At 50.7% G+C, this 22390-nt stretch overlaps 2 protein-coding genes across 4 annotated transcripts in view; both read right to left on the reverse strand.

Annotated features, from left to right (window-relative positions):
* The window catches only part of COL20A1 (collagen type XX alpha 1 chain), a 47065-nt gene extending 46717 nt beyond the window's left edge, over window positions 1-348 (reverse strand). Inside the window, exon 1 of the mRNA XM_061441325.1 lies at window positions 71-348. The gene's annotated coding sequence lies outside the window, so the exon portion shown is untranslated. The remainder of the gene's footprint in view (window positions 1-70) is intronic.
* Window positions 349-3739: 3391 nt separating this feature from the next.
* Window positions 3740-18515, reverse strand: LOC133262390 (DEP domain-containing mTOR-interacting protein-like). Of its 3 annotated transcripts, none has more exons than XM_061441513.1 (9): window positions 18232-18511; window positions 11086-11264; window positions 9408-9531; window positions 8375-8553; window positions 7531-7716; window positions 7049-7189; window positions 6657-6727; window positions 5146-5250; window positions 3740-4027 (listed from the first exon to the last, which is right to left on the reverse strand). In XM_061441513.1, exons 1-9 carry the CDS (start codon window positions 18357-18359, stop codon window positions 3902-3904), a joined length of 1239 nt encoding a protein of 412 aa, XP_061297497.1. In that variant the 5' UTR covers window positions 18360-18511; the 3' UTR covers window positions 3740-3901. The 3 variants fall into 3 exon arrangements, with proteins under 3 accessions (XP_061297497.1, XP_061297498.1, XP_061297499.1); XM_061441514.1 differs by lacking the exon at window positions 18232-18511 and adding an exon at window positions 16354-16629; XM_061441515.1 differs by lacking the exon at window positions 5146-5250 and having other exon boundaries at window positions 18232-18515.
* Window positions 18516-22390: the final 3875 nt, after the last annotated feature.

A 22390-nucleotide genomic window follows, 5' to 3' on the forward strand; every position in this document is an offset into this window, starting at 1 on the left:
CCAGACCAGCACATCCCTCCTGGGCATCCCTGCAAACCGAGCCCCAAAGGGGAATGAATGAGCCACAGACCTCAATGGGGCGGCTTTTCCCTGGAGTGAGCCGGGAAGGGCGGCGGATCCAGCTACATTCTGAAAGCCCGGGAGAAGCAGCCCTGGCGCCTCGTCTGCTGCTCGGCGTGATGAGAGATTTCACTTCCCAGCCGTCAGGAGGGGTAAGGAAGGGGAGGGAGAGCAGGGGGAGAGGGATGCTCCCACCTCCTTCTCACCACGCAGCAGAGAGCGCTGCTGGCCCCTATGTGCGGCTGAGTAAAGCGTGGCTGTAAAGCGGAGCGCTGCTGCTATGAAAAGCGGTGAGACGAGCTTTCAGAACTAACACTAAACGCACACTTAGGAAGCGGCAGGCATTGTTCCTAGAGCGCAGCAACAAGTCCTGGCTCCCTCCCACTGTCAGCCTCCCAGGGATGAAGTCAGCCCGGCCCCCAGCCACATCCACATCCCATCAGGCGCTGGAGAGCCCGGCCTTTGCACCGAAGGCAAATTGCATTTGTTGGAGGAAATTGAGCACATCTGTAAGGTTTGCAAGGCCAGAGGCTGATTCACGAACTGGAGCTCGATGGGGCTGCGGGATACAGCCCTGAGCGCTCCCAGCATGTGGTCCCCAGCCCCTAGGAGTGCTTTTGAGAGCGCCCAGCTCCATGCCAAAACCTTTTCAGGCAGACTTCATCCTCGTTGCCAGGAAGGGAACAAGTGGCAGAGGAATTTCTCATCACAGAGGCCAGATTTCCAGCTGCATCTCTGGGTCAGCATCAGTTTCCTATTGCAACAGAGCAAGCGGCAAGAACCCCCCAGTCGCCGTTCAATGGGAAGCACAAGGACCTCTGAAAGTATCAAATTAGATGGAAAAAAATCAATTACAGATTCCAAGCATTTTGCATAATAAGCAAACATTTGGTATTTGCTACAGTTTCGGTTTAGAATTCAGTATTTAAAAGCATCGCAAGTACAGACTAAACAATGCCAGCGAAAGGAAACACTTATGTCTTACTAAAAACAAAACATGGGAGCAGTTGGCACCCTGTACAGAGGGGGTTGTTGTGTAAACGTCTCAGATTACCTCTGCTGTGATTCCTACTCCATTGGAGAAGGTGCTGAGATTTGCTACAGTTTGCTTGGGAGCTAAGAGGAGGTGAGAAGGAAATAGAAGAGATCAAGGAGAACACTTTCCTTCCAAGGAATTCAGATCCAGAGCTAAGATTCACACCCTGTTTGCATCAGAGAATTCTGGGGCTGTTGCCAGTGCTTATATTCAGGTTGCTGCGTTCCAGCTTACCTGTCCCAAGGTGCCTGCACTATGCTATAGAATCATAGAATAGTTCAGGTTGGAAAGGACCTTAAGATCATCCAGTTCCAGCACCCCTGCCATGGGCAGGGACACCTCACACTAAACCATGGCACCCAAGGCTCTGTCCAACCTGGCCTTGAACACTGCCAGGGATGGAGCATTCACAACCTCCCTGGGCAACCCATTCCAGTGCCTCAGCACCCTCACAGGAAAGGATTTCCTCCTTAGATCCAATCTAAACTTCCCCTGTTTCAGTTTGAACCCGTTACCGCTTGTCCTGTCACTACAGTCCCTAATGAAGAGTCCCTCCCCAGCATCTCTATAGCCCCCCTTCAGATACTGGAAGGCTGCTATGAGGTCTCCACGCAGCTTCTCTTCTCCAGGCTCAACAGTCCCAACTTTCTCAGCCTGTCTTCATACAGGAGGTGCTCCAGTCCCTGATCATCCTCGTGGCCTCCTCTGGACTTGTTCCAACAGTTCCATGTCCTTTTTATGTTGAGGACACCAGAACTGCACACAGTGCTCCAGGTGAGGTCTCACGAGAGCAGAGTAGAGGGGCAGGATCACCTCCTTCGACCTGCTGGTCACGCTCCTTTGGATGCAGCCCAGGATATGGTTGGTTTTTGGGCTGCAGGCGTACACTCCCTGCTCATGTTCTTTTTCTCATCGCCCAACATCCCCAAGTCCTTCTCCGCAGGGCTGCTCTGGATCTCTTCTTTATACAGTCTCATGGCTTTGACTTAGCTCAAGCCCAACACTCCGGGTTAAACCATCACAGACACCCAAACCCTCCCTGAGCAGCAGCACAGGACAGAGCTTAAAGGCAGATGGATGCTCCTTCACCTTGTGACTGAATGGCTGGAAATAACTCTGTGTGGAATGACAAGGGCTTAAAGCACTGTCTGGTTTCACTTTGGGGCTGGAAGGACCCCAGTGGATTATCAGTGCAAGCATCTCGCTTGGACCATGTGCTCCAAGTAGTCCCATCAATCTCCTTTGCACCGGCGATGGGGGAGCACGCGTCCCTTTATGCCATGGAAAAGCAGGCAGCCAGCAGTAATGCAATCCTGAATCCACAACTGACACCCGGTTTTCCAAGGAAGTCAGCTCCTGCTTGAACACAAATCACAATTACTGCTTTTTTTTTTAATGATTTGGGACTTTTATGGCTTTAAGACTTGGTTGCTGGCCAGAAGAGCTGTACTGAAGGACCTGCCCCAAGCAGGAGTGCTGGAAATCATCCTGCTGCATGTCCAGCGTTGCAGGCTGATTGCAAGCAGGATGCTCTGTGAACTGGAAAGCAAGACGCCACCCCAGTTTCTTGTTATTACTTGTTATTCCATGTTCAGTTCACTTTGCCATGTTATTACCTGTTATCTTCTGTTTAGTTCACTTTCAGGGTAGTCTGCATATGAACATAGAATCATAGAATAGTTAGGGTTGTAAAGGAACTTAAGATCATCCAGTTCCAACCCCCCTGCCACGGGCAGGGACACCTCACACTAAACCATCTCACCCAAGGCTCTGTCCAGCCTGGCCTTGAACACTGCCAGGGATGGAGCATTCACAACCTCCCTGGGCAACCCATTCCAGTGCCTCAGCACCCTCACAGGAAAGAATTTCCTCCTTAGATCCAATCTAAACTTCCCCTGTTTCAGTTTGAACCCGTTACCCCTTGTCCTGTCACTACAGCCCCTAATGAAGAGTCCCTCCCCAGCATCCCTATAGGCCCCCTTCAGATGCTGGAAGGCTCCTTCATTGCTTGCAAGTGCAGCCATCCTGGGAGCAGCAGGGACCAGGAGCACTGGATTTTGGTGGCTTTCACTCATTTCTGTTCCCTCGCAGAGTCAAACCCCGTCCATGACACGTTTCCTCTTGGGCAGACATTGGTTAGGGTCTCTCCTTTCCCATCACTTGGTTGGTAGCAGCCTGTGATGCCTGGGACGCCTGCTGAGGTGAAGCTGGTTAATGAACTGAAGCATCATTAGGGGATGGGGGCACAGAAAGCACAATCAAAGTCCCACCTTTCCAAGAACCAGCTGGGAAGAGCAATCAGTGCTGGCTGCGAGCATGGCTAAGCCAAGAGACTTAAGCCCTCGACTGTCTTTACAAGGAAGCATCCATTACTGGGGTCATTTCCTTATTTGCCTGACAGTCACAGGCACAGCTTATGGGGCCATCTGGAGAGCACGTTGTGCTCTTGGTAGACTGCACAGGCAGCTCAGGGCTGCTGAGACATACTCACTGCTTGAGACCAAGCTTCTTGCTGCTCCCCAGCTTGTGCCACCCGCCTGGCAGCTTGGGTGGGTGAATGGCTTGCTCTCAGGCTTGGTTTCCTGATGTGCTGCCTGCTCCCATTGGCATGAAAAAGACCTCAGGGTCAGGTAAAGCCAAATATTTCAACATCAAAATCTGAGACTTGCCCATTAGAAGGAGTTTATTTGCAAATACATTCAAGTGCCCGGCTGCCATTTCACAGCGCGTGGTCCCTCCCCACAGTCCCTCCTTGCTCAGTGGAGCCTCCTGCCCTTCCAGGGGTGGGACAAAAGACTCCTGTGCTCATTCAATGGCTTCCATGACTTCCATCACGAGGGTTCGTGGTCCTGTCATGATGAGGCTGCTGATGGTCGGATAGTCCAGATGCAGCACGTACATCCCATTCACTGAGAACACAAACTGGCACACCTGCAGGGAGAGGAAGGGCTGGTTGCTTTCATCTGATGTCTTCATGGCACCTCCTGCCTGTGACCGACTACAGCCAGAGGCTGCAACACAACTTGCTATAAAAGCCTGTAAACCCTAAAGCGCTCCCACTCCATAAGCCACACTAATAATCACTGTGCTACAAGCACTATATCATAAAAGAAAGGCCAAAGGGATTTAGACTGTGAGCTAACAGAGAAAGAGACTCATTTGTGAGCAGTGGTTCACTTCACAGATGGAAATAAGGCACAATATTAACATCGAGCAATTTGGGAGCAAATGAGATTAGGTAAGGAGAAATTAACTGGGCTCTTGAGTAAATGAAGCAAATTCATCCACCCCCTTCCAATCCTGCCTGAAGCAAACAAGGAGTCACACTGCCTCTGAAGAATCCCATTATTCCAAATAGCTGTGTGACTTCAGGCTTACATCAGCTTGTAGAAATTACTCCTACACTGTTGGGGGTTTTATAGGGAACTGTGAAGCTCCACACTTCTTTCATTCATGCTTAAAACTCAACCCACAAAACCCAAACGTGCCTGGGTCTAAAATGAGCTTCAAGACCTCAATTCATTTCACCTGGGTTGGAAATACTGGAAGTTATTTAATGAATCAAAGCAAGGCATCAGCTTCAGGTTATTGAGCATTTATGTACATGGAAAAGAGCTCCATGAAGAACTACATCTAGCAGAGAAACACAAAACATTGCATCTCTGCTGGGACAGCAGGTGACTGGGGGTAAAGCTCTGCTCCTTCTGCTTCACTGGGGTTATGGGTGGTTACTGGGAATCCTCTGCTTTGTTTTTAGCAGCTCCAAAGCCTACCACAGGGACAGCTTAGTTTTGACAGGGTGTTTTCAGCTTCAGCTGCCCACAGGCACATCCAGCACTGAGCAACCACAGGCAGGGCACTTTGCCTGCAGAGAGCATCCTCCCCTCCGCCTCTCACAGCACTGCCAGAGCTCCATGTGCCGACTCAATCGGACTCATCTCCACTGCAGGAGGGGGGATTATCACAGAGGACATGTTTGTGTTCAGCCCCAAAGGCTCCAACATGACTTAAGTCCTGCCTCCTGTTCAAGCACCATGAGTAGCGAGTACCTTCATCCCCGCAGCCGCGGCGGGTCCTCCTGGGTCCACTGCCTGGATGTGGCAAGGTCTTCCTCCTCGGACCACGAACCCCCAGCCCACTGCATCGCCCACAATCTACAAGCAGAAGAAAAGGGGTTTAAAAACCAAGGGGCAGGGTGAAGAGAGGAGACACAACAGTTTCTAGTGAGATGGAGATGGTCCTAACCTGTCATGGGTGGGAGAGAAGGGGCTGTGCACCCAGTGAGATGCAGAACCATAGATTAATTGCTCTCTGCAAAGCCTTCTGATTAACCTTTCCTGCCAGCAAGTGCAGAAGAGTGAAGCACAGGCAGCGTGAAGCTGAAGTGCAAGGCATGTACCAAGAGCACATTGAGAACATTTCCACAGCATGCACAAGGTGCCTTTTCCTTGGCACAGGGCAGCATTTCCAGGGTGGAAGTAGCCTGTTTCCTGTAATGCCATGGCCATCTGATGGGGCTAAAAGATAAAAGGAATTCCCCAAGGCCTTTGCACATCACCCATATAAATAAATAACAGCAACTGCACAGCTAAGCAGAAGGAAACGAGCCATGAAAGGCCCAGGCTGGCAGAGTTGAAGGGCAGGGCAAGAGCACTGAGGAGGAGAACGGACAGCACGTCCTCATACATGCCACACTGATCACCAGCTTTACTTTTCTTGCTCCTTCCCATCAATTCCCGCAGCACAGTTAATGTGGGAACCTGATCCACAGCTCCTCTGTAACCCTACTTGTGCCAAATCACTATGGCAAGGCAGCCCTCACATTTCCTACCCTGGACACTGGGATATTCCCCTTGTCAAAAGCAGGCAGGAAAGGGCTGAGGAATTCTGCATGAAACCAGACAAACACAATAGGATCTGCAGGGCAGAAACTGTCTTATTACATCCACACCCAGCGCCCACCAGCCCTGCCTTAACTGGTCCTACAGCTTTAGGAATCAATAGAGAAGCAACAGCCCCAGGCTCAGGCTGTCGGCAGCATCCTGGAGGTTCTGAAGCGTGGTTATTTTGTCCATGAAAAACACCCATCATAAGAAAGGCAGGAGTGGCCTTTGAGTGCTCCCCGATCAGTGCTTCTCCATCAGATGCTGATGGATCATGGCAACACACCTGATCTGCAGCAGGAACATTAAAGCTGTGCATCAATCTGGGTGACACAGAGGATGTCAAAGTCCCAGCTCTCACAAGACTTGTCAATGCTACAGTTTGCATGGAACTGGATGAAACACAAACGGGAGGTTTTCTGTCCAGGAAACATTCTCTTTCCCCATCTCCCCCTTACAATATACATGAAGCTAAAGCGGGGGCTCCACATGTTTTTACCCACAGGGCTACCTGAAGACACCAACCCAGTGAGGCTCACCAAGGATGCTGTGATGATGTGAAGTGCAATCAGAGTTTCAGCACACAGAGGTCAGAGCAGCAGAGAGAAAGCTATCAAAGAGACATCACTGAGCTCAGTGCTGCTGCATTAGCAATACCATCCGCAAGGGTCACTTACAGTCAGTGTTTTCTTGATGTAGGGGGCCCCAGGGGACAGGAGCTCTTCGTTGGTGACAGGTCTCTTTAACACTAGAGCAGAAGGTGACAGATCCTATCACAATCAAGGGTTTCATACAATCAAGTGCATAACAAGCAGCCTGGGGGTTAACACGGGCTGGAGAGCAAATGTTAGAACCAGCCACAGTGACTGCACACAGGAACCTTTGCATTCATCTCAATGTGCTCCAAAACACTCGCACAACATTCCACATCCAGCCTCAGAGGTGAGGCTGAACCTCTCTGCTTGCAAGCCACCACGCCAACAGTGACTGCATTTGGATCCGAGGCTCAAGCTAGCCTGTGCCATGAAGGAATAGGTGTGCAAGGATGGGGCAATGCAGGAGTCCACACCTGATTTGGGGTTGCACTCAGCCACAGGAGGGAACACCAGTGTTGGAGTAGTGCTGAAGTAGGGGTTGGAGTTTCCTGCAAGGGAAGTGATGCTGCTCCTTCGAACCGCTGAGACAATCTTGATCTCCTTGTTGGTCTGCACTGAAAGAGGAAGAAATAACAATGACCAAAGGAAGGAACAGAATGGATTCAAATAAGAAACTTCCCCCATGAGCCTGACCCACACCTGAAACGTGGGCACACTCTGAAGGTGGTATCTGGGCTTAGAAAGAATAGAACTAGCTTCAACAATCAAGAAGGGTAAGTACTTTTCCTGGGATGGGGAGCTGTGACGGAGACCACCACCGCTCATAACATCCACTATAAACCATTGCAATGGGTGGGCACCCCACGGGATGCCTGGAGGACTGCTGCCCCTCAGCTCTGGGATGCTCTACTGCAGTCCTTGCTTTGGCACCCCTCCGCAAACACATCCCAGTTACCAGAGAGAAAGCTGGTGTTGCCGGGCTCCGGGTTGAGCTTGCGAAGGCAGAAGGGGCTGTCCGGGCTCTCAGAGAGGGCACGAGAAGAGTTCTCATTGAGTAACTCTGTGAGACGGCGTCGCCGCCGAAAGTTGATCCAGAACTGGTAGAGGAGGTCACTGTCAAAGAAGTGATGCCTGTTGGAGACTAGGAGAGAACAGGGGAGGGAGAGGCTGAGGGGCTGTGAAACATACACAGTAAATACACCGAGGGACCCCGGTGAATTGCTTTTAATGCCCCTGTGTTCTACTGCAGGTTTCCTGCCTGTTTGAGGATGCTACCTGCAGGAACAGCAGGGCCACGTCCCCAAGAGATGCCACCTCCCAGGGGTGCACCACTGAATCACAGCCCTTCACGTGCCCCTGTCCCAAGACATCCCGAGCACTCCCTGCCTTCTAAATGGGAAGGTTAATTCCTGCAGATGGGTGTGATCCCCAGCAAATGGAGCTGGGGATATCATCCATGTCGTATCCATCCATATCATATCCATCCATGTCATATCCATCCTCACAACCCAGCCCTCCAAACCCAGGGACGGGTCCCAGCCCCGCAGCCAGCGGCTTTGAAGGAGTGAAGTGCAATAGCTCAGATTTCAACTTAAAGCCTTCGTGGGTGGCGGCAGATTGCTCCGATTTCAAAGGTCACCAGCTCCAAACATAGAACTAAAAGGCCCCATTGCCATCTCTAAGTGGGCACTTGACCAGCACTTGTTGCATGACATGAATGGGGATTTGTTCCTAGAACAGCTTTGACAAAATACGCTCATCTCTTGCTTTCCATCCCGGCTCCGGCCCATGGAGCTCACCGTGCTGGATGATCCCATGCTCCAGCAGCACCCGTCCCAGCTCCACCGCTTCCTTTCGGTTCTCTGCTTCTCCCTCCTGGACCAGCCAGTCGATCATCTCGCAGCCCAGGAAAGTCCTCTGGTACTTCACCGAGTTCTCCTCTCTCACCTTCAGGAATGACTCTTCCACACTCACCAGCCTGGCACAGAGGTGGGACAAGGCTCCCGTGATGCTCTATAGCCCTTGTCACCCCACAGGGGAGCTGCAGGCAGATGAAGCAAGGCCAAGGGAAGCAGGCAAAGCACTACAGCCAAAACATTGCTGCCTGGGAGCAGTGGGGAGCGAGGGAGAAGTGCAGAGCTGCAGTGTAAATCTTCATCCCAACAGAAGAAACAGCTTCAGCTGAACCAGTTCGGCTGCGGCCCTCAGCTAAAGACCGCAGGAAAGCAAACAACTGACTGCGTGCAACAATCCGAATGGATGGAGGAGGTGCGTTCCACAGGTTCGGTTTGCAGAGCATGGGAGAGCTGAATCCAGTGTGTCCACGAGAGGGAGCAGCGGGCTCGGCCGTGGGATGCGCTTGGATGTTCCCCGGTCCCGCGCGGCAGCTGCACAGCGAAGCAAAGCACAAGGGATGCACATCTGCAGAGGGGCAGGGAGAGACCAGCATTCACCAGGAACAATCCACACAAAGAAAGCATTCCCAGGAGCACCGGGAACGGCCACGGGACATGTCCATCCCAGCAAACTGCAGGCTGCACCCTAGTACTTCCCTGTATCAGATCCCAGAACTGGGTTGGAGCTCTCTAAAGCATCCCTGAGTTCAGAGCACGGCTCCTGCCCCAGCCCCAAGAAGCTGGCTGTCCTGGAGCTGTGACAAGGCTCAGGAAACAGCACTTCCCAATGCTATGGCATGGGGTACAGAGAAGGAAGAGAAAAGCCAGCTGTAGCTGTGGCTCCCATCTGCAGAGCATCAGCAGCAAGCGCAGCCAGCACAGCACATTCCCAGAGCTCACTGCTCAGGGTTGTGTTGCAGGGGAAGGGCTCACATACTTCTCATAAAGACTCTGTCCTCTCAGGAACACCTTCACATCCTTCGTGAGAGGGAAGGTCCCGTCATCCTTGCGGAAGCGGTACAGCAGCTTCGCATCCTTGTAATCCGAGTGCTCGTCGCAGACTGAAAGGAGTTCAGAGCAGGGAGAAGAGGTGGTGTTAAAAGGTGGAAGTTTGCATCTTCTTAACTCTGAAACCCACGATTCAGGTGTCACTGCAATTGGGAACTGAAAGCAAAAACCTTACGGGACAGTGCTCATAGGAAACCAAAGTGCTTTTGTTGTTTGAAGAGTAATAAGAGATAGAACAAGAGATTCAACCTCATCAGACCTTTCAGAGGCAGCACAATGATCCTCAGGAGATGATTACCATCTCCTGGATCCCAGCAAAGAAGAGGGCAAACAGTTTAGACAGCCCATTACAGAGCACTTAATGCTGCAGGTAACCAGCAGCCCTGCCTTGCAGGACTAACAAAACCAATGGGTCACAAGGCAAGCTGGAAAGTCAACTTGTGTGTCCTGCCAGGGCTTATCACTGAAGCAGGAGGAATGTGTCTGTGATAAGCAATCAAAGCAGCACTGGCACCCAGTCTGCACAGCTTTAATTATCTAATGGATTGATTGGAAACTGTGGGCTGGAGAGATGGGGAAACAACCAGGTTTGGGTGTTAATGGTTAACTGAGAACTCCCTGCTTCGGCTTTGTGCTTTCCTGATAAAGCACAGCAGCCCTTTATTTTTATCCAAGGCAGTTTAATGTAAAGGGCATTAACCTCGGCAAGCAGCAGATGGTAACAGAGTGCCTGCATTGCAGTGGTCAGAGGCAGCTATTTCTAGAGAAGAGGCTGCATTTGGTATGGTTGTCATCTGCCTCTGTCTCCCCAACTGCATCCTCTGCAACTACCGCCCAATCCAGGCTCATATCCCAAAGCTCAGCTCTAACCCTTCCCAACGAGGGCAGTGCTGTCCCAGCCCTGTTTGATAATCCAGGACTTTTGTTCCTGATTAAGCCTGACGATCACATGGAGAGCAGCAGTTCTTTGCCAATCTGAAGCCCTTGTTTCCTGTTGTTATATCAGGAGCAAGGGCTGGACCTTGGGAATCGCTCCGGAGCTCAGTGACAAGCACACACCACAGCACGTGGCCCAAGTTAATCCAAAACTGCCGAAAGTTCCAAATAATCTTTGAAAGGAAAAAAATGGCATCACACCCTTAAATCCCAAGTGAGGCATCCCTATAGGATTGCTGCAGCCCCACGTTTATAGGCACCGGATTACTTTTTGCTTCGAGCGATGTGGATTCCACACCCTTGCTTGTCCCACCTTAGCATGGATGGGGAAACTGAGCATCATTGGACTCTCATGGTAAAAAGAAACTGATTTCCCTGCAGATTTAAAGCATGTGTTATAACTCAGCTTCCCCTTCCACCCATTTCACTGGTGCAGAGCCCAAGTCCCTTTTCTTGGGGCACGGAACTGGAACATCCCCTAAAGCAACACAGATCCAACCCCATACAGCCTCCTGTCTGCCCATCATCTCCCAAGCTCTTCAGGAGCCTTCACCCAATAGAAGGGTCATGAACATGACCTGACCATGCCTCCATATCCCAATGGACAGACATGGTGATCAGATACACGGCGTCACACGATACATGATCAGATACATCAGACACCCACACACCGTGATGGATGATGTAATGGTCCATCAGCTTCTGCATGAGGCGGATGCCCGTCTCTCGGTCCGGTGCTTCCTTGTGGTCTATGAGCCAGTCTGTGAGCTCCTTTGCCACGAAGCAGTTTGGGTACGTCCGGAGGTGGTAACGTCGGTCCTTTATGAGCTTCCCATCATGAAGGCGAAGCCTAGAGAGAAACATTGAGCACAGGTGGTGATACAGAGGAATTTGGGTCTAACAGCCAAGGCTCTGATCATTGGGAACTTCTGGCCAGCACCCAGTGACTTATAAATGCAACCAAACCTCCTGGCTTTGCAAGACTGCCTCAGTCTTAGGAGCCCCTCCATCATCCCCTTGTATCTTATCACTACGCAGGTCTTAGTCTGGACCGTACATGTCTTTTTGTTCTAAATGAGCCTCTAAAATATACATGGCAGCTAACTGAAACAGAAGAAGAGCCAAAATGCAGGAAAATTAAACAGTAGACGTATATTTGTCATCTTGGCACAATTCTGCATCTAGGTCTCCTTTCCCATCACCATGAAAGCAGGAACGAAGATGCCCCCAGGATAAAGTCTTAGACACAGCTCAGGGTGGGAGCAGCAATGGGAGCTCTCATTTCTTCTGCATGCACCAGGCAGATCCCATGCACTACTACTGATCCATCTACCCACTAATCCAACAGCGGGCAACAGTCCTGACATTTTCTGCTTCAAACTGGGACAGACTGGGTCAGAGTTTACCAAAGCAACCGCCATCCTGTCCTGAAAACCTTGATGTTCTGGCAAGCCTGTGGCCATGATGGAAAGATACATACGGGTGAAGGTTACTCAGGTGAGCATGGCTTTGGCTTTTAAAAGAACCTTTACAACTGAGCAAGCCACAAGGCACAGAGCTCTGCTGTGTTCAAGCCAAAGCCAACCCAACTTGGAAGGAGATCTGTCCAGGAGCCAAACTTTTGCCCTGTAGTCATGACTGTTCCCAAACACTAACCCTGGATAGTGCTCAGTGCATGCAGCAGGCTCAGAGATACCCATGGAACATCTCTGTGACTCCAGCACGTTTCTGGCTTCAGATTATTCATTTCAATTCAGTTTTGCCCTGGGCCAGTCTACTTTACAAAGGCAGCAATCACTGCAGCCTCGCTTCATACGGAGCCTCAAGTCATAGAATCATAGAATAGTTAGGGTTGGAAAGGACCTTTAGATCATCTAGCCTCTATTCTTTTTGAAGGAGTTACGTGGACAACAGTTTCAGGCACCATGAGAGGTTTTAAACACCCTAAAAATCTATCAGATAACAACAGATAATCCGTTATTGCAGGGGTTACAAATAGTAGGGTCTCAAATGTCGTTTGTTTGGTGAAGAGTTAGTAACTTGTTGTTATAATTAATGCTTAGGCTACTACGAGCCAATATAACCCTAAACAGGCAATTTCAGACCTCCCTGGTAACTAAAATCCTAACCCAAAGGCTGAGGCAGAACCAGCTCCTGGCCTTGCCTTTGCCAGACCTCCCTCCAATACTGATGTTCATATCCAATATTTCACTCTCTTTTCCTGGAAGCCTCATTCCCACAATTCCACACATGGATTTTACCTGAAGCGAGCAGCCCACAGGCAGCTGCCTGCTATTTTTAGGGATTTTAGCTTTTTTCCCTTCCTTTATTTCATGGTCCCCTGTCAAAATGTAATCAGACACAGCCAGCAGCAACTGCAACAGGGAGGCTCCCACCCTTCCATTCCCCAGCTACGGGAGAAGACAAAGTCATTTATTACATCCTTTATTTCCTTTGTGATCACAAGCCAGATGCCACCTTAGAGGCGTGTTTGGTAGAGATAAGACATGTAGCAAGAGCACTCTATGCCTATCAAGAGTCTGCAGAACTCTATAAAGACTATATATGTACATACATATGTATATACACACACGCATACTCGTATCCTCACCCACAATAGCACACAGAGCATAATCACAAGAAGCCTGAATAGAAACTGGTTGAGAAAACGCTATTTCCCCTGTAGGGTTTTTTTTTCCACCACGTTTCAGAACACTGCATAAAATGCACAGATCTTGTTGGGGTGGCAGAAAGAACAGAAAAGAAAACTGATTTTCAGTAAATAATGCTACTAAAACCCAGGATTATTGTTGGTTTAGATGCACGTATTCTGAAGCTATTCCTTTGGGAACAATTGCAGGACAGGGATGAAACACTCAAGCACCTCTGGAGCAGCAGTGCTATGGTCCTTGATGGGCTGCTCTGAGTTAGAGCCCTCTTGCTGCAGAGCTGGGGCAGGGAAGATGCAAAGCTCCAGTGTCCTTATGGGCTTTTCCCTCTCCTCTTGTTTACTGATTCCCATCCACTACAAGGAGGCCAGTTTATCCTTCAGACACTGAAGGACATAATGCTGGCTGTGGAACTGACACCCTCTACAAACCAGCCCCTATGATGCTGCAAAAGCAAAGCCGGTGAAAACCAGGGGTTCATAATTGTGCTTGCAGATTGAGAAGATACAAGGATGCACAATGCAATATTATGAGGGTTCCAGAGGCCAAAACCTATCTCATGTACACAGGAGTCCTTCAAAGGGGGAGAGGGAATAAGAAAGGCAGAATAATTCAAGGACAAAATGCTCGCTGGAACAGGAGAATTGACTCTTGCGAAACACTCCTCGCTTGGCAGCAGTGAGCTGCTTTCACATGCACTGGATAACCAAACCGTTCCCCTGTCAAGGCCACTCCAAGGACGTCATTACTCATCCTGCGTAACCTTGTTGAAAGGGAGAATCACAGCAGTGTAAATAGAAGAGGAGATCCAAACAAAGTAAAACGAATCACAAACCCCCAGGGAATGGAGTTGAAATCACTGCAGCCCTTTCAGGCACAACTGCCCTTCTCCTGTGGTAGAGCAACATCTTCCCAGCAGTGTTATGGGTGTCCACTGCTGGAAAGCAACCCAAGGAGCTCCTCTCTTGGCCTATTCCCATCATGTAGTTTCAGAACAGTCTGAATTGGAGCATTTGCCAACGCAAAGGGATTTCTTGTATTGGGAATTTGCTATTTTACTCTATTGTAACTGCACACAGCCAGAGCAACCCCTGAAGCAACAGCTACTCTGCACCAAGAACACACACATGGCTGCTTGGAGCAGGAATGTCTCCCTAGGATGCTCTCCATCACCTCCTCCCCATGTAAACAGACCCTGAGCATCTCAAATGCCAAGGTGGGATATTTCAAGGATATTAACTGCACCCTCCCCCAGCAGTTAAGAGCAAACAAACGGCCCTGGAAAGATGCAGGACCCAAAGGGCCTTTTCTATTCCTTTCTTTACAGCAAAATAACCCCAAACAACCCACCCACCAAACAATTCAGTGCTGAGTGAAAGGCAGCAACAGCCACAGCAGCCTGTCTGCACAATACCTGCTTGGAGGGCACATTCAAGCTGCAAATAGGCTCAGCAATGCCCAGTTTGATGCACTCCCAGTCTGCAAAAGCACCAGTATATTCTAGGGGAGAAGAGGGAGCTTTGCAGACCTTTGCAACCCAAAGTGCTTCAGAGAAGTTTTGCTTTCCTGCTTGTATCTAAATGCATGTGTAGGAAAACAAGACAAATCTGAGCAAGAAATCCCAGCAAGCAGCAGTCTCCTTCCCTGTCCTCACTGTCCCCAGCACTGAAAAGTTAATAATGAGCTTTTTAAGGTCATTCTGATCATAAAGTCTTGGCTTCTGAGTATCATCCATCAGGTGACTGCCACATGGAGCAGCGTCCCACGACTCCTGCAGGAAGACATCCGCACTTCAAGAGATCCAAGCTCACCAAAGAACCACCAGATCCATCGTGGACCAAAGGCTTTTGGCCGGGAACGCAACCTTTGCCATGGTCAATCGCATACTTTTAAGTGAGAGCATCAAAGCATCAAAGCGTAAGCACTGTATTTACCAGTGTCCCTGAGCATCCAAATACAACACTGGGCACCTTTGACACTTGCAGACAGCGGCTGAGATCAGAGTTCTGTTCTTCCCAGGAGAAAACTTCCTTCTGCTCTCACGTTTTCTGCCCAAGACATACATTTACCAAGTATATTTTCTGTTTAAGAGTGATTAATGCAGCTCCACAGAGCTATTAGACAGCAGCTGCTTCACTTGACCATGAGGGATATACCCAGCAGAGAATACACAGAGCAACTCAGGTTACAGCAGGGTATGAATTCAAAGCTCCAGAGTATCTCGGTGCAGATAAGCCATTTGTTGCAATTAGGAGCAATTAATTACAGAATGCCACCCAGGAACACACAACAACCCCCAGTAAAACCAGTGTGATCTTCATGGGAGTTTATAGGTCTGAAAGAAAAACACCAGCAGGAGATGACTGGAAGAATGAGCCCAAAACAACAGCCCTATGAAAGCCAAGACCAAACTATCAGTGGCAATTATCTCCATCTATCTGTTGGGGAGAAACTCAAGCCCCAAACCTCCTCTTCCCCACTCCGCTCCATGGACCAGAAAGCAGCATCCCCATGGATGTGAAGGGACCCTGGCCAACCAGCATCCCAAAGCACAGTCTCTCCTCGGTTCCTTTAGGCTCTGTTTTGTTCCCAGCCATCCCCACAGAGCATTCCCTTGCTTGTGCAGCTATTTCTGGCTGGGAAACGCATCCTGACACTGAACACTCATCCTTCTGGCCAAAGCAAACTCAAAGGGATTTGCAAACTTGCTGGGAAGCCAAAGAACTGTAAAGATGAAGCAAAGGTTTGTTTGATTGAACACACCAGAGGGGAGGCAGGGCAGGAAGCAGAGGACAGGGAACAACAAATGTTTGAGGGTTTATGTGGCTACAACAGCATTACTTGCTGACCGAGGTTTGCAGAGCCAGGGCAGATGGTGAGGCTCTTTTACAGGCTTCTTTATTCCTTACCTGGGGAAGGAAAGGGGAGCACAACACCGAGGTTCAGCCTTGCCCTGTCTGCTGCTGTCTGAGTCATCGCACAGCCTCTCTGCCTCAGTTTCCCCTACTGGGCATCCAGGGACATTCAAATCACAAACTCCTCACCCACCAGGCTCTAAGATCCCCGAAACACAACAGAGTCAAGCACTCAGCATGCTCGGCATCACTCAATTCTCCTTCCAGCCAGAGGAGCTGCAAGGGAAGCAGGAACCCAGCAGCAAGTTGGTGTCCATCCCTTCACCTCCCTCCTTCCAGTCTTCCTGCACTGGGAACAGGCTCCTGCCCAGACCAAAGCAGATGTGGCTGCCCTGTGCCCAGCCACAGGACCCACCCCTCCATCACTGTGAGCACTGGGTGCTCTGGGGTCCTTCCATGGCATGCAGACCCAAACAGAGCTGAAGGTGAGAGCTGGGTGACATCCATCTGCTCCTCTCCATGCAACCAAGAGCTTGAGTGTTTCAGGAGCAGGTCAGGGGCACGAAGCAGTTGAGGCTGCCCCAGGGCAGATCAGGTCTGCTCCTGGTGCTCTGGTGTTTGCAAAACAGCACCAGTCTCACAGCATCACGGCTGTAGCACACACCAGCCTCTGAGGTGAGGGATCTCGCCTCACCTCTCCACTTGTAGGTGCTTCCTACCCCTCCTACCACCCTCCCAGCAGACATAACCTGCATTGGGTTCACCCTGGGGTAGCAAACTGAACCGCTCGCTCCTATTCAAGCTTGCAACAGGCTTGGTCTGAAAACTCCTAGATTTTGGGAGCTCCCCAACAAGGAAGCCCCAGGGCATTCCAGATGCGATGGGGGAAGGATGGGTACCCCCAAAACTACACACATTGTGTGTTTTCTGCTCAACTTCACCCCAGTCACACTGATGGAAAGATATTGCCTTCCCTCACAGATCTCGCCTTCCTTCAGGCTTTAGCATCCTTTTTACAGGCTCAGGATGCATTCACACTAAGGAGTGAAGTTTCCAGACAAATACTGGGAGGGGAAAAAATGAATTATTGTTGTTTCTCAGAAGCGTGTAACATTAGCACCATGCTTATGAGAACTACCATAGTGTGCAGGATGCTGGGAGAGCTCTGTTCACAACCACATTTATTATACCCACTTCTCCTCCCTGCAGCCACAGCCACCAAAGGATGGGAAAATCCTAATTTCACCTCTCTTGCACTGTAACTAAAGCGATGCACATCACCCACATCAGCTGCTGCATCTCCTCAGCAGTTAAATAGAAGGATATATAGGGAAGTTAAGTTCATTCTCAAAGCCTCACTTATAATGTAGGCTCCAAATCCTGCGAAGGCAGAAAGCTGATGCAGCCTCCAGCCCCAACACAGCTTTCCCAGTCGCTGCATGAGGAAAACACTTAATTTTGGGAGCTAGGACAGTAATATTAGTGAAAGGCAACAAGCTGGAAGTGTGGCTAAACCATCACTGTATCCTGACAATCCAGCCGCTTTGGACATCAGCTGTGTTTTCAAGATGGGGCCTTAATCCTTAGTTGGATGTTATCAATCCCAGTACAAATAACAAAGCTAAAGCTAACATGACTCACTGAGAATGGACAGCAGAGTGGCACTGAGCTAATATTAGGAGTCTGATGCTGTCACACTTGGGCTCTGGGCTCTCTACGTTATTCAAGGATATAGTTCCTGTTTCCCATCCACATCTCAAACCAAAGCAGGGCGGCACCAGATGCAAACAAGCAAACCCTGCTCAAGAGCTAGAAAAGCCCATAGGTGTATGCTTAGAAGCAAGGGGGGGTTCTGACCCCAGGTACACAAGGAATGTTTTCCCAGCCACAAAGGTTTTCTTGCATAGAATATATTCCTATATTCATAAGAAACAAACCCCCAGAAGCAGCACAAGAACTGGGGCTATAAATATATGGAAGTTGGGTGCCACCGCATCAGGTTCTGCACTTGAGGAAAGATGCAAAGGGAACAAAAACCCCATTGCCATCAGAACCCTGCTGGTAGTCCCCTGGAGGTGAAGGGCAGGAGATGCCCTGAAAGGAGCAGCGGGATGAGGAAACACGGGAAAGGACCTGGTTCACCACTGGGTTGGTGGGTGAAGGATCAGCGGATACTGGGGAGAGGGGGAGACACCAGCGATGGGGGGAAGAGGTTGCTCAAGGATAAAGCTTTGAGCCTCCTGCTAAAGGGGTGCAGCCCTGCCCCAGCCTGGAGAGCCCCATCACCTCCTACCTCAGCTGCTCTCCAGCAATCATCACCTCTGCCCTGTAGTGCTGCTCCGTGGCTTTCTTCTTCAGGCTGCTGCTGAGGCTCTCCATGCCGGGCTGGAGCGGGGGACATGCGCCGGGGGCCCCGCGCATCCCATGGGATGCGGGATGAGGAGATGCGGTCCCCCAGCGTGGTGCCCAGCCCGGCTGGCAAGGTGCAGCCTGCAGCTGCTGGCTCCAGCTCCCTGCTTCTCCTTCCCTGTCTGTGGTCTCTGGAGGAGGAGCCTGCTGCAATCTGATCCCGGCTTTCCTGGTTTCTCACCCCCTCGCATCCAGCCGGGCTGCAGCCGGGAGCAGGGAAGGTGCAGGTCTGCTTCCAGGGCACGGGGTCCTTTTGCTTGCTCTGTCTTGATGACTCCAGCAGTCTCTGGCCATGCACAGGCTGTGCGATGAGTGGTTTGATTACCAGTAAGGTGGACAAAGCACTTCCTTAGGCTGTGCCTTCCCCATGAAGGGTTCAAGATGTGCCATTCCCCAATGCAAGCCATGGGGCTTGTTCCCATCCTCTTCCCTAAGGGCTTTCCATCGCTCCCAAAGCGAGCTGCATCCAACACCATGGCCAACACTTGCTGAAAAGGGTGCTTGGAGCAGTTTGAGCCCTTCCTCGTTGAGGAGCCATGGCAGGGGCTGGATGGAGAAGCACAGGCTGTGAGCAGCAAGAGCTGGCCCTCATGAATCTGGTTCCAAGCTGTTTGCATGGTGCTACAGCCTTCAAAACCTACCTCCAGGCACTTACACCTGCCCCAGGTGCTCCCAGCCGTTTCCATGATGTGAGATGCCAGAGCAGACCTGAAGGTGATGGCGTTCAGCAAAGCAGTAGGCAGAGGAATGGGGATGTGGAGATGGTTAATTACATCCATCATTACCATTGGATGCATGTGCAATTGCATTTCCATTAGTTAAAGTAGGAGTGAAAAATACTGCCTGGCATAGAGACCTAAACATCAAACATACAAAAGAGGGGGGAAACCCACCAAAAGAGGCCCTGAGGAAGAAGAGGGCGAGGGAAGGAAAGGAAATTCTATCAGCTAAGGAGATTCTGCTTCAATTTGAAGCCGAATAAAGCAGCAGTAAAGTAAATGCTGGCTTTATTTAGATCATCTTTAGCAGCAATTCATCAGCAAACAGCTACTTAGCCAGTAGCTCAGCAGCACAAACAGACACTTCCAGGCTTACAATCCCCTTATGCCATAGCACTGCTCAACCAAACCAGCTCAGGAGCACAGTGGGAAGCAGTAAGCTGGTACCTGGGACCACACGGCCTTGGCACCCCCAAACCAGCTCAGTGTCCTACAGCACAGGCCTTCCCAGAGAGGGTACCATTGCTCACCTTAATAGGTGGGCATAAGAGACATAACCATAAAAGCATAACCGTAAGAGACATCAGTACTATTGTCAGCAAGCGGGCATCCAGGGTGTGCACTGCCCACCTCCAGAGAGCCGAGTACAAAGCAGAGCCGGAGCAAACAGATAGAAAGTGGGAAAAGAGCTGGGGGCAAAGCAAGAAGGAATCATGGAATGGTTTGGAATGGAAGGGACCTTAAAGCTCAGCCAGTTCCAGCCCCCTGCCATGGGCAGGGACCCCTTCCACTGGAGCAGCTTGCTCCAAGCCCCTGTGTCCAACCTGGCCTTGAACACTGCCAGGGATGGGGCAGCCACAGCTTCTCTGGGCACCCTGTGCCAGCGCCTCAGCACCCTCACAGGGAAGAGCTTCTGCCTCAGAGCTCAGCTCAGTCTCCCCTCTGGCAGGTTCAAGCCATTCCCCTTGGCCTGCCCCTACAGGCCCTTGGCCAAAGCCCCTCTCCAGGTTTCCGGCAGCCCCTTTAGGCACTGGAGCTGCTCTAAGGTCTTCCCTTACAGAGCCTCCTCTTCTCCAGGAGAAACAAGGAACAGGCAACACGGGATAAAGGCACTGCTGTAGCTGGAGGTACCTTGTTCTTCCTCTGGCCAGCATCACCACTTGCTCTGTGCTGACGGAGCAGCAGCAGCAATGTAGTTATTGGGGCTGAACCCATCCCGGTCTCAGTGCTCCTGTCCAAGCCAAACAGGCACTGCAGCTGTGTGGAAGCAGCAGCGGTGGGCTGCACCAACAAGGCTGCTTCTATCCAGGCTGCCCCGGGTCCTGCTGATCACGCTGTGCTATAAATGCAGGAGAACAGGCTCCCCTTGTGCGCCCAGGCAGCCTGGGGCAGCTCTTGGAATGCCTCTGCTCCCACGTTGCCGATGCTGGTCTGTCCGTGCCAGGTCTTTAAGGTGCTCCCAGGACTTGTCCCTGCTCCCCGCTGCAGAATCCTTCATTCCTAATGGGAACATGTGCCAACTCCTCCAGCCCTGCCCATCCCATCGCTCCCCATCGCAGCACAGAACAGGGCACTGTCATCACCCGCATTGCTGAAGCCCCTCATCCCTCATTCCCCATCACTCCACAACGCTGACAGCATGGCAGGGTTGGGAAAAACAATCCCTATCCCTAGGTAGGCCTCTCCCACTGCCATACATGCAGGGATTAATTAGGTTTACTTATCAGCTAGATGTACAGATGGAAAATGCTATTCACAGCATGGCATTGGGGTCACTGCATCTGGGTCTTCTCTACCGAGGAGCTGCAGTGTCTGAACTTCCCTGTTTCAATAGATTAGTGATTTGATTCATGAAATGCTCAGAAAAGACAGAGGCACCTCTGTGGACAGCCAAGTGAAAATGGTTAAAGGATTTCTTTATCCGTCTCCTTTCTTCCCTAGCAGGGCAGGGAGGGAATTAGATGAGTTGGGTTTTAAGTTATAAATACATAAGAGGTACAGAGCTATTAGTAAAGTGCTCCCTTCCTGCAGCAGCAAGTCAGGAGAGGGCACAGAGAACACCACGAGCTGTCACAGCCATCCCTGTCAGCTACTGCAATATGCGCCTTAGTCCTTCCCTTCTCCACTCTCCTGTCCTCCCCACGGCACCTCAAGCTCTGCATCGCAAGCAGGGAGCTGGAGGAATCTCCCATGCAGGGCAGGAGGGTTTGGCAACAGGCTGAGCTTGTGATTTTCCCTGCTTGGAGCCAGCGAACAGGATGCCACCAGCTTGGCTCTAGCCACCAGTCACCGCCTCTCGCCCCACACATGGAACGCGATTGGGCTTCGAAACACAAACCAATCCCCACAGCCAACATCAACACAATCAAACCCCCATTTCACAGGGTCTGTGTTTCCTCTGAGCATGAAACGTCCCCGTGCTGGCCACAGGAAACATTCCCTGGGGTCGCTGCTTGTCCCTAGCAAGGTGTGCTCCCCTTGGAGCTCAGCCAGCCTTGTGTAGGAGCCGGGCTCTCCCTGCTGCTTACAGCAAATAGGTTTCTATTTGGCTGCAAAGCTCAGAGTCCAGCCCCGGGGCTGTTTGCTCTTAACTCACTGATGGCAGCACAGCAAGTGCTGGAGGCCACCTCACACCCAACACCTCCATGGAAACCTCACATCGGGGATAGAGGGGGGGGTCCTGCGTGGAGATGTCACATCCAACAGCACCCAGGGGAATGGTCTTGTCGTTAAAGCCAGCCTTGAGCTGCTGCACCCCATGGATGTGTGCTGCACCATAGAAACTCCTTAGTTTCTGTGTTGGAAGCTGGTAATGGGATGGGACAGCAGCATTCCTAGAGCCCCAGAAGTTTGGGCAGATTTATTACCTTCGAGTGGCAGCAAATGAGCACGTTATTCAGCAATTCCTCATTAGCCAGTTATAAACCTGAGCTGGAGCTCTCATGTCATTGAGTGTCCTTCATTTTGTTCCAGAAAATAAAGGGGGATGTTAGAGCAATGTGGATCGCTTCTTCCCAAGGAAAAGAAGCGCTGCTAATCCCAAGCAATCAAATGCAAGTCGAAATAATTTGGCTGGCTTCAAAACAGCAAATAGAGGGATCTTTGCTTCCCTTAATGTTAAACAATTACAGCTCGGTTGTGGTTCGCCAAAACTACAAAGAATAGAACTTGAACTTGCAATAAAGCACCCCAAACCCCTGAAAAAGGAGATTCTCCCACAACTGCACTGCTCCAGGAGCTGCAGCCTATAAAATCACAGCCAAGTACTCACCTTCATGGTGAACGAATGAAAGTTCTCATTGGGAAATAAACCCAAACAAAGAA

This window comes from Pezoporus flaviventris, unplaced genomic scaffold (assembly GCF_033815535.1).
Source record: "Pezoporus flaviventris isolate CSIRO_AGI_PZ_B2104156 unplaced genomic scaffold, CSIRO_AGI_Pfla_v1 ptg000213l, whole genome shotgun sequence".
In the NCBI taxonomy this organism is placed as follows: Eukaryota; Metazoa; Chordata; class Aves; order Psittaciformes; family Psittacidae; genus Pezoporus; species Pezoporus flaviventris.

Bases quoted from the DNA above. Each gene is read 5' to 3' on its own strand.
- LOC133262390 (XM_061441513.1), bottom strand. From the start codon at position 18,359: ATGCGCGGGGCCCCCGGCGCATGTCCCCCGCTCCAGCCCGGCATGGAG. The intron at 9,532-11,085 runs GTGTGTGGGTGT...AACTCCTTTCAG, and splicing joins CCATTACATCATCCATCACG to TCTGCGACGAGCACTCGGAT. The intron at 8,554-9,407 runs GTATGTGAGCCC...CCTCTGTGCCAG, and splicing joins GGACAGAGTCTTTATGAGAA to GCTGGTGAGTGTGGAAGAGT.